General features: G+C 41.0%; 1 protein-coding gene across 1 annotated transcript in view; it reads right to left on the bottom strand.

The window, feature by feature from the left end:
- The window catches only part of LOC112251626 (calcium-activated potassium channel subunit alpha-1-like), a 350091-nt gene that overhangs the window by 111369 nt on the left and 226490 nt on the right, over positions 1 to 12232 (bottom strand). The window contains exons 4-5 of the mRNA XM_042299053.1: positions 8747 to 8840; positions 4533 to 4644 (exon numbers count right to left, since the gene is read on the bottom strand). Coding sequence (XP_042154987.1) covers positions 4533 to 4644; positions 8747 to 8840 — 206 coding nt within the window. The remainder of the gene's footprint in view (positions 1 to 4532; positions 4645 to 8746; positions 8841 to 12232) is intronic.

Below are 12232 nucleotides of genomic sequence, written 5' to 3'. Positions count from 1 at the left end.
AAGAAGATTAATTTCTTATTTCCATGTAGGAACGCTGCGTGTCTTTTTAGATTAGCCGCACGTTTCTCTACCCTCTTCATTTAAAGCCAATTTGGCAGAAGGTGAAAGAACATTACTGAGAAATGCATAGAGAGGATAGTCCTCTGGTGGAGAATAAAGTAGGCTACTGAAATGTGATATTGCTGTAACAATTATGATCTGCTATCACCTAGTAGTGTGTGTGTGTGTGTGTGTGTGTGTGTGTGTGTGTGTGTGTGTGTGTGTGTGTGTGTGTGTGTGTGTGTGTGTGTGTGTGTGTTGCATAGCATTTAGTCACACAGAGCGAGAAAACTGTATGAGTCCACAGGAGTTGATGTAAAACTGTGTTAACATCATCATTGTTTCCCTCTGAAACAGATGACTGGAGACAAAACACAATTAGTGAGATGGAAATAGAATTGATGTCCACTCAAACCATTGATGGATCTTTCTATTGATTATCAGTGAAGCATTTACAAATTTGTCAACTACCCACTGGAGCCTAACTCAATAGAGATGGATGTGGGGACATGTCACTCAGTCACCAACCACTGGACAGATTATTCATGTTAGACCTGGAGTCTGGTGTAACGCGTACCTGATACCTCTACAGTACCGTTGGAACAGTGGTATTGAAACTTGTTCAACAGAGACACATTTTTCCAGCAGAATTTCTGGGGACCACTTTTATCTCCGCAAGAATTTCTTGCAACCCACCACACCCCAAATCTAATGACACAACCTTAAAATTGGTACATTTAGATTATTTTTTTTAGAAACAACCTTCAAACCATTACATTTTCATCTCTTATCAAAATGATAAGAAACCAATAAATACGTGAACTAAATGTTTTTTTAAACATTTGTATGTTGTCCCATACAATAATCTGTACTCTTAATTGAGATGTAATATCTACAGCTAACTCTAACCCTAGAGTCTGATGTAATATCTACAGCTAACTCTAACCCTAGAGTCTGATGTAATATCTACAGCTAACTCTAACCCTAGAGTCTGATGTAATATCTACAGCTAACTCTAACCCTAGAGTCTGATGTAATATCTACAGCTAACTCTAACCCTAGAGTCTGATGTAATATCTACAGCTAACTCTAACCCTAGAGTCTGATGTAATATCTATAGCTAACTCTAACCCTAGAGTCTAATGTAATATCTACAGCTAACTCTAACCCTAGAGTCTAATGTAATATCTACAGCTAACTCTAACCCTAGAGTCTGATGTAATATCTACAGCTAACTCTAACCCTAGAGTCTGATGTAATATCTACAGCTAACTCTAACCCCAGAGTCTGATGTAATATCTATAGCTAACTCTAACCCTAGAGTCTGATGTAATATCTATAGCTAACTCTAACCCTAGAGTCTGATGTAATATCTATAGCTAACTCTAACCCTAGAGTCTAATGTAATATCTACAGCTAACTCTAACCCTAGAGTCTGATGTAATATCTACAGCTAACTCTAACCCTAGAGTCTGATGTAATATCTATAGCTAACTCTAACCCTGGAGTCTGATGTAATATCTACAGCTAACTCTAACCCTGGAGTCTGATGTAATATCTATAGCTAACTCTAACCCTAGAGTCTGATGTAATATCTACAGCTAACTCTAACCCTGGAGTCTGATGTAATATCTACAGCTAACTCTAACCCTAGAGTCTGATGTAATATCTATAGCTAACTCTAACCCTAGAGTCTAATGTAATATCTACAGCTAACTCTAACCCTAGAGTCTAATGTAATATCTACAGCTAACTCTAACCCTAGAGTCTGATGTAATATCTACAGCTAACTCTAACCCTAGAGTCTGATGTAATATCTACAGCTAACTCTAACCTTGGGTCTGATGTAATATCTACAGCTAACTCTAACCCTGGAGTCTGATGTAATATCTACAGCTAACTCTAACCCTAGAGTCTGATGTAATATCTACAGCTAACTCTAACCCTAGAGTCTGATGTAATATCTACAGCTAACTCTAACCCTGGAGTCTGATGTAATATCTACAGCTAACTCAAACTCTAGAGTCTGATGTAATATCTATAGCTAACTCTAACCCTAGAGTCTGATGTAATATCTACAGCTAACTCTAACCCTGGAGTCTGATGTAATATCTACAGCTAACTCTAACCCTAGAGTCTGATGTAATATCTATAGCTAACTCTAACCCTAGAGTCTGATGTAATATCTACAGCTAACTCTAACCCTAGAGTCTGATGTAATATCTATAGCTAACTCTAACCCTGGAGTCTGATGTAATATCTACAGCTAACTCTAACCCTAGAGTCTGATGTAATATCTATAGCTAACTCTAACCCTGGAGTCTGATGTAATATCTACAGCTAACTCTAACCCTGGAGTCTGATGTAATATCTACAGCTAACTCTAACCCTAGAGTCTGATGTAATATCTACAGCTAACTCTAACCCTAGAGTCTGATGTAATATCTATAGCTAACTCTAACCCTGGAGTCTGATGTAATATCTACAGCTAACTCTAACCCTAGAGTCTGATGTAATATCTATAGCTAACTCTAACCCTAGAGTCTGATGTAATATCTACAGCTAACTCTAACCCTGGAGTCTGATGTAATATCTACAGCTAACTCTAACCCTGGAGTATGATGTAACATCTACAGCTAACTCTAACCCTAGAGTCTGATGTAACATCTATAGCTAACTCTAACCCTAGAGTCTAATGTAATATCTACAGCTAACTCTAACCCTAGAGTCTGATGTAATATCTACCTGATAACACATCTACAGTACCAGATCAAGCATTGGACTATGTAGCTAAAATTGGAATCCCTCCTGTTGTCAATCATTGTCATGTTGCTATAATTCCCTACCTTCTAATTTCCTGCAGACCTGATATTTCCAGTACCAGCTCATCTTAATAATACCTTGGCCTAATACCCTGCCCCTAGTTAGAGGCCCCTCTGATATCAACCAGTTGATAACAGAGAGTTTGACATGCATGGCACTGTAGCACCGTATAGGCCAGAGTTATGGCACAGTGTTTTCTGGTGTGGACCCAGTCAATGGATTGCGTGATGCATTGTTGGCTCTACCTTCTTGCCCTGTGTGCTGTTGTCTGTGCCCAATAATGTTTGTACCATGTTTTGTGCTCCTACCATGTTGTGCTGCTGCCTTGTTGTGCTGCTGCCATTTTGTTGTCATGTTGTACTGCTGCCATGTTGTTGTCATGTGTTACTGTCATACTATGTTGTTGTCTTAGTTCTCTCTTTATTTAGTGTTGTTTTGTCTCTCTTGTCGTGACGTGTGTTTTGTCCTATATTTTTATTTGATTTTATTTTTAATCCCAGCCCCCGTCCCCGCAGGAGGCCTTTTGCCATTTGGTAGGCCGTCATTGTAAATAAAAATGTGTTCTTAACTGACTTGCCTAGTTAAATAAATGTTCAATAAGATAAATAAATAAATGGATCGCTGGGACAGTCATAGCTGTTGCTACGTTACAAACACTTAAAACACATCAACACACAATCACACAGCAATAACCAAACATGTAATGTACGCTAGTGCAAACACACATTCTATTTCACACACGTGGTGTGTGTGTGGGGGACCGTTTATGACCAGATGACCCTAAAATACACTGTCTGACGTACAGAACGTGTCCATCCGCCTCTACACAAACAACATGTGACATGAGTGGGCTGTTCGGGGGTGTATTCTTCTGTGTTATCTGACACATTCTCCTTCAAAGTGATTTTTTAATCTCACTGGCTTCCCCAGTATGAATAGATAAACACATACATAATTTATGAATGCATATTCATGGTGCGGAGAGGAGAATCTAGGCCATCTCAAAACAATGGCTTCCCTCCCAGTTTCCTTTTTCAACTACCTCCAGAAATAAAGAGGATGATTCAAGACTCCCTGCAGAGGAGAGCTACCTCCCAGTAAACAATTGCTGGTTACCTCTGCATTCCAAGAATGTTAGTAGGGACGTTCTGAGAATGTTAAAATGGCAACTTCTCTTTTTTTTCCCCTAAACACTTTATCATGATTTATTTTTTGCAATTCAAATGTAAACCAAATTTGGGACTCCATTGTAACGTTCCCTATTGTTATAGTAACGTTCTCTGTTGGCTGGGCTCGGTCTTCTTTTCCATCTAACTACAGTATAATGTAGTGGGAGCGCAGAGAACGGCTAATTATAACAGAAGCCAATTTCAACCTTTTTCATCATCCTGTATAGCGAGTCAATGCTAACGATAGCGTCACCACGCTACTGCTGCATAGCCTACTGAGAAAAGTCAGCCATGATACAATCCAGGCCAGTGTATGTTTCCCAGGCGGAACCTGTGGAGGGCGCTGTGCAAAGAATGTCTAATAGATGGCAACAAAGAGCTGTCATGACATTGGAAGTTTTCCAGGTACAATATTTTGCCATATAAATAGCTCTCTCACTGCTCCGAGTCATTGTCGAGAAATGGAGAGAAATGTAGAAGGAGAAAAAGGTTTGTCCTTACCCAGCCAGCTCCTGTTCAAGTAGACAGATACGAAGACAGGAGGAACAGTGAAGAAGTCCACCACTGAGTTGACCTCCAGCCAGAACCACAGCTTATCATTGGCTGCTATGAACTGAAGGAGAAATAGAAGGGTAACACTTCACTTAAAGCCTGCACGTATACTGTATTATGTTGATGCAGTTATTGTGTATTACAGGGGAAGGCAACTAGAATCAGCCGCAGGATGATTTTTGTCGGAGCAGATCGTCGGGGGAAGGGAACATAATTATAATAATTTGTACTATGCAAATTGACCACAACTAAGCCCAAAAAGAGATTGTATTTCAAAATAGCAATTTCATACCTGTATTACTGAACATTGAGACACGATCACATACATCTTTTTTAAAATGTATTTGTGAGAATACTTGGAAACGGATTACCTCAATAAATAAATAAATTCCGGTTGATTTCGGTCTTTTTTGACCATAAACAAAACTCAACAAACAAATGTTGTCGTTTATTTGTACTAAAAACTGATGTATTGGAAGACTTCTCATTGGCTGCTATGAACTGAAGGGAGACATAGAAGTAACAATTCATGGGGGTAACACATTCCTTAAAATCCATGTTGCAGGTTAAATGTGTTGCTTCTATTTCTCATTCAGTTCATAGCAGGCTGTAGGTACAATGACTTACGACACCATCTTTATGCATTTTAACAGTTATCAGGAGCATTTATGGCCACTTTACAATGTGCTATTATTTCATAAAGATCATCGCTGAATGGAAAACAGAGGTGTTAAACTTAAATCTAATTATTTTATTTTATAGAGTTCAAGTATAGTTCTTATTGTTTTATTTGAACCTTGAGCATATAGCAACATAATACATGCATTTCATATACTGTATCTAAGTTTATTTACATAACTTTTCAGACCCTATTTACTCAGTACTTTGTTTAAGCACCTTTGGCAGTGATTACAGCCTCAAATCCTCTTGGGTATGACGCTACAAACTTGGTACAACTGTTTTTGGGGAGTTTCTCTCATTCTTCTCTGTGGATCCTCTCAAACTCTGTCAGGTTGGATGGGGAGCGTCGCTGCACAGCTATATTCAAATCTCTCCAGAGATGTTCGATCAGGTTCAAGTCCTGGTTCTGGCTGGGCCACTCAAGGACAATCAGAGACTCCTGCATTGTCTTGGCTGTGTGCTTAGGGTTGTTGTCCTGTTGGAAGTTGAACTTTTGCCCCAGTCAGAGGTCCTGAGCGCTCTGGAGCCAGTTTTCATCAAGGATCTCTCTGTACGTTGCTCTGTTCATTTTTCTGACTAGTCTCCTAGTCCCTGCTGCTGAAAAACATCCCGACAGGATAATGCTACCACCACCATGCTTCACAGTAGGGATGGTGTCAGGTTTACTCCAGACGTGATGCTTGGCATTCAGACCAGAGTTCAAACTTGGTTTCATCAGACCAGAGAATCTTGTTTCTCATAGTATGAGAGTCCTTTAGGTGCTTTATGTCAAACTCCAAGTGGGCTGTCATGTGCCGTTTACTGAGGAGTAGCTTCCAATTGGCCATTCTACCTACCATAGAGGTCTGATTGGTAGAGTACTGCAGAGATGGTTGTCCTTCTGGAAGGTTCTCCCAGCTCTGTCAGAGTGAACATTGGTTTCTTGGTCACCAAGGAGACCAAGGCTGTTCTCCGCCGATTGCTCATTTTGGCTGGGCAGCCAGCTCAGGAAGAGTCTTGGTGGTTCCAAACTTCTTCCATTTAAGAATGATGAAAGCACTGTGTTCTTGGGGACCTTCAATGCTGCAGAAATGTTTTAGTACTCTTCCCCAGATCTATGCCTCGACACAATCCTGTCTCTGAGCTCTACGGACAATTCAAGCCTTGGTTTTGATCTGACATGCACTGTCAACTGTGGGACCTTAAACAGCCTTTCCCGAATCATGTCCAATCAATTGAATTTACCACAGGTGGACTCTAATCAAGTTGTAGAAACATCTCAAGGATGATCAATGGAAACAGGATGAACCTGAGCTCAATTTCGAGTCTCATAGCAAAGGGTCTGAATACTTATGTAAATGAAGTATTTCTGTTTTTCTAAAAACCTGTTTTCATATTGTCATTATCGGATATTGTGTGTAGATTGATGAGAAACAATGCTTATTTAATCCATTTTAGAATAAGACCGTATGATATATAATGTATAAGAGAGAATCTATCATGAACAAGAAAAAAGTTGCCAGAAGCCACTAGCGCAGTCAAATAGGCTTTTTTTTCTTCCTTTTCCTCCCCAATTTCGTGATATCCAATTGGTAGTTACAGTCTTGTCCCATTGCTGCAACACCTGTATGGACTTGGGAGAGGCGAAGGTCTAGAGCCGTGTGTACTCCAAAACACTACCCAGCCATGCCGCACTGCTTCTTGACACAATGCCCGCTTAACCCTCAGGCCAGCTACACATATGTGTTGGAAGAAACACTGTACACCTGGCGACCGTGTCAGCGTGCATGTGCCCGGCCCACAACAGGATTCGCTAGAGAGCGATCGGACAAGGACATCCCGGCAGGCCAAACCCGCCCGTAACCCAGACGACGCTGGGCCAATTGTGCGCCGCCCCATGGGTGCGACAGAGCCTGGACTTGAACCAGGATCTCTAGCTAGCAGTGCGATACAGTGCCTTAGACCCTTGCGCCACTTGGGAGGCCGTAAATAGGCATTTTAACATCATACATTTTTCCGGTGTTATACAATGGGTCGGTCTAATCCTGAATGCTGATTGGTTAAAACCGCGTTCCAGACAGTGTCTATTCTACCACCGGCTACGATGTTAAAATACCTATTTACGCTGTTCCATCTGACTGCATAATCCACTGTCTCATCAGCCCAGCCAGGTATTTATACACTTGATCTCCACTATAAAAAGCATCTAGACATTATCTCACATTTCTTTTAGACTAACATTTAGTTTTCAACAGCGTAGATTTGTATAAACCTTGCAAATGTCGGAGAGAGAGACAGCAACATTGTTTCAATATTCAAATTGGATCTCCAGCCGTCACATAGTAATGCACATGTCGGGTGTCGGGACGAGACAGGCAGGCAGGGAGCGTTTCTCAGCCAGTCAAAATGATGAAACCAGCTGGCATCCTTTTTATGGATATGTACAAAGAAAATGTAAATTGAAAAAAAGGTCAAATGAAAGTGCAGCTAGTTTTCAGTCTTTCCAGCTTCAGTTTGAAGTGATCATGTTAGCTGTGTTGTTGGCTAGCTCCTATTATCAACAGTGTCCCGATGAGAGAGCACATTTTCTATGCCAGGTGGAATCAAGCCTCGTTAGCTCATTGTTATGGATGTATCCAAATAAATGTCACTAGAAAACAGCTTAAACAAATGCAAATACAGCTACTTTGCTGTTATTCTGGCTGCACTTTTTGACGTGACTAAGTTAGCCGTAGTTGGCTAGCGAGCAAGCAAGGGATAAAAACATTGCCAGCCAGTATGGCAATGGAACATTTAGAACGAACGATACAGAACAAAAAGACTGAACGACGGGGTCACGTCTCTCGCAACCAAAACAATAGAACAAACAACCAGCCGGCTTGGGTAGCAACCCTAGATTTGTGTCAGGACTATATCCTGTGGAAGGATGAAATGGTATAAATAAATTCCTCAAAATATTTTTTACAATTAAAATATGTCAATCAATGCTTGAATATGTTGGTAACCCGTTGAATAAAAGTGATACTCCCCTTGAAGCCGGTGTTTGGAGGATATATTGGTACGGTTTGCCGGCACTTGACTTCGTCTCGGGCCTAAAAACACATGTGCCAATATATCCTCCAAACACCGGCTTCTAGGGCCTTATCACTTAAGTAACTTGTGGAATAGAAACCGTCTGAAACGTGGTTTTAACCAATCAGCATTCAGGACCCACATGTTGTATAAAACATGTTAACCCTCAGGCGAGGGCTGTCTCTAGATCACTTTCCTGACATCCTTCCCTGACATACAGCATGTTGTTTGTGAATAGTCAGTGTTGTGATTCATGTGGAGTTGTGGCTGCATAAGCAGCTTATCACTTTATTCATTCATCGAGGGTTTCAGGCTGGCTTTTTCTCCAATGGCTTTGGGAGTGCACCAAGTCAGTACTATGTCAATACAGCTCCCACCATTAGAGAGATGGGTGTGTGTGCACGTGGCGTTAATAGGGCTTTAGTACTTACCCGCAAGCCAAAGTAGAGGAGGAAGAAGACATTGAAGAACATGTCGATCTGTAACGTGAAATCTTTGTAGAAATTCTGACAGGATTCTATGGGACTGTAAAAAAGACAAAAAGAAGAAAAGGTCACATAAATATTCATACTCTATTACAATATTATAAACTGGGTGGGTCGAGCCCTGAATGTTGACTGGCTGACAGCCGTGGTATATCAGACCGATTCCACGGCTATGACGAAACATTTATTTTTACTGTTCTAATTACCTTGGTAACCAGTTTATAATAGCAATAAGGCCCCTCGGGGGTTTGTGGTATATGAGCTAATACAGTGCCTTGCGAAAGTATTCGGCCCCCTTGAACTTTGCGACCTTTTGCCACATTTCAGGCTTCAAACATAAAGATATAAAACTGTATTTTTTGTGAAGAATCAACAACAAGTGGGACACAATCATGAAGTGGAACGACAATTATTGGATATTTCAAACTTTTTTAACAAATCAAAAACTGAAAAATTGGGCGTGCAAAATTATTCAGCCCCTTTACTTTCAGTGTAGCAAACTCTCTCCAGAAGTTCAGTGAGGATCTCTGAATGATCCAATGTTGACCTAAATGACTAATGATGATAAATACAATCCACCTGTGTGTAATCAAGTCTCCGTATAAATGCACCTGCACTGTGATAGTCTCAGAGGTCCGTTAAAAGCGCAGAGAGCATCATGAAGAACAAGGAACACACCAGGCAGGTCCGAGATACTGTTGTGAAGAAGTTTAAAGCCGGATTTGGATACAAAAAGATTTCCCAAGCTTTAAACATCCCAAGGAGCACTGTGCAAGCGATAATATTGAAATGGAAGGAGTATCAGACCACTGCAAATCTACCAAGACCTGGCCGTCCCTCTAAACTTTCAGCTCATACAAGGAGAAGACTGATCAGAGATGCAGCCAAGAGGCCCATGATCACTCTGGATGAACTGCAGAGATCTACAGCTGAGGTGGAAGACTCTGTCCATAGGACAACAATCAGTCGTATATTGCACAAATCTGGCCTTTATGGAAGAGTGGCAAGAAGAAAGCAATTTCTTAAAGATATCCATAAAAAGTGTCGTTTAAAGTTTGCCACAAGCCACCTGGGAGACACACCAAACATGTGGAAGAAGGTGCTCTGGTCAGATGAAACCAAAATTGAACTTTTTGGCAACAATGCAAAACGTTATGTTTGGCGTAAGAGCAACACAGCTCATCACCCTGAATACACCATCCCCACTGTCAAACATGGTGGTGGCAGCATCATGGTTTGGGCCTGCTTTTCTTCAGCAGGGACAGGGAAGATGGTTAAAATTGATGGGAAGATGGATGGAGCCAAATACAGGACCATTCTGGAAGAAAACCTGATGGAGTCTGCAAAAGACCTGAGACTGGGACGGAGATTTGTCTTCCAACAAGACAATGATCCAAAACATAAAGCAAAATCTACAATGGAATGGTTCAAAAATAAACATATCCAGGTGTTAGAATGGCCAAGTCAAAGTCCAGACCTGAATCCAATTGAGAATCTGTGGAAAGAACTGAAACTGCTGTTCACAAATGCTCTCCATCCAACCTCACTGAGCTCGAGCTGTTTTGCAAGGAGGAATGGGAAAAAATTTCAGTCTCTCGATGTGCAAAACTGATAGAGACATACCCCAAGCGACTTACAGCTGTAATCGCAGCAAAAGGTGGCGCTACAAAGTATTAACTTAAGGGGGCTGAATAATTTTGCACGCCCAATTTTTCAGTTTTTGATTTGTTAAAAAAGTTTGAAATATCCAATAAATGTCGTTCCACTTCATGATTGTGTCCCACTTGTTGTTGATTCTTCACAAAAAAATACAGTTTTATATCTTTATGTTTGAAGCCTGAAATGTGGCAAAAGGTCGCAAAGTTCAAGGGGGCCGAATACTTTCGCAAGGCACTGTATACCACAGCTAAGGGCTGTGTCCAGGCACTGCGTGATGCGTTGTGCATTAGAACAGCCCTTAGTCGTGGTATATTGGCCATATACCACACCCCCTCTTGTCTTATTGTTAAATATATGTCACAGTCTGGGGTACCACACGTAGCCAGGGGATTTCAGAAGATGCAAACAGAACAAACCTACACACTACTGTGTAGTCCTAAGTATAGCCTAGTTAACCAGTCTTTATGTTTGCCTTATTATTAACCAGTAAGTAAGTAAGCAATACTAACCAACATGCCACTCCATAAATGGTACAATTGAGTTTTTGCATGGAAAATAAGACATCCAAATTCACCACAGTGGTTGTGAACAACAGACATGAATATTCAATACGGGAGTTAGTTGCCTAATGGCATTTATAGGCTCATTCAGACAGTCAACAGTGAAGGACAGCATCTCCTCACAGCAAAACAAATGGCTAGTGTATTGAGAAGCCCAGTGGGAGCAAGAGAATGTGGGTTTGAATGGTTCCCAGGGGTAGAAGACTAAGAGAGAGAGAGGGGTTTGATCATCATCGTCTACTTAACATAAAACATCTTAATGGGGGGGAGGGGGAGGAGTTGTGTGAGGAATTATTATGACATGGGAACAAAGACTGCTGTTTTGATGGCTAGTTGATTTATGAGTAAGTTAAGTATGTCTTAGCAGAGCAGTCTTTAACATGGCATGAATCTTGGCCTGTGGCCAAACAGATTTAAATGTGTTAATATGGATAAAGAGTTAAAACAGCCCCTAAATGATTTAATTGAGTTAAAGCTGTTTTTTTCTCCGAGATATCCACCCAGTCAGTGGACAGAGGTTAATAGGGTTGGACCCCTCAGTAGAATTGCCATTGATCTGGTCTGAATACACAATTATTTACACACTACTAACCCTCCGATCTTCTATAAAACTAACAGTGATGTGAAAACAAACTCAACTATGAATCGCACAGCGAATCCATACATATATTGTGCTGAGTTGATCAACTTAAATTTCCATTTGGTGCATATGGGTTTGGTGGTGTATGGTCTGTAAGCCCCCTGAATGGACTGGACTCAGGAAATAGATGACATTTAATCAGAGATTAAAAGCACAGAACATCCTTCTAATTGCCCCTAATGCTCCAAGTGAAATATTTAGGCTGCCTACGCTACTCCCCTCCTCTTCATCATCATCACTAGCAACCCAGGCAGATGCTTCGTTCTACAGTGCACACAAAGTGGAAACAACATTTGGCCATGTGGCAGGCACATTCCAGAAAGTGTGCCCTCATTCTGGCTAAACACTGACCCGCCTGTCAAGGCTTTTCAATAACACAGGAAGTGCTTAAGAACAGACCCCTTGATTGGCTATTTGAAAATAGCTAATCAGCGTTGAGCTAAACTGAGTGAGCTCAGCTGTGAATGCTCCTGGCGCAGCCAAAAAAAGTGGGAAGCCAGTTTGGATTTGGCTTCACACCAATCACATCACACTGGAAGCCAAGCATAAATGTATACATTGTGCCCCTGGCCT

The sequence above is a fragment of the Oncorhynchus tshawytscha genome, linkage group LG16 (assembly GCF_018296145.1).
Source record: "Oncorhynchus tshawytscha isolate Ot180627B linkage group LG16, Otsh_v2.0, whole genome shotgun sequence".
Taxonomy (NCBI): Eukaryota; Metazoa; Chordata; class Actinopteri; order Salmoniformes; family Salmonidae; genus Oncorhynchus; species Oncorhynchus tshawytscha.
This window is presented reverse-complemented; position numbering and strand designations above follow the sequence as displayed.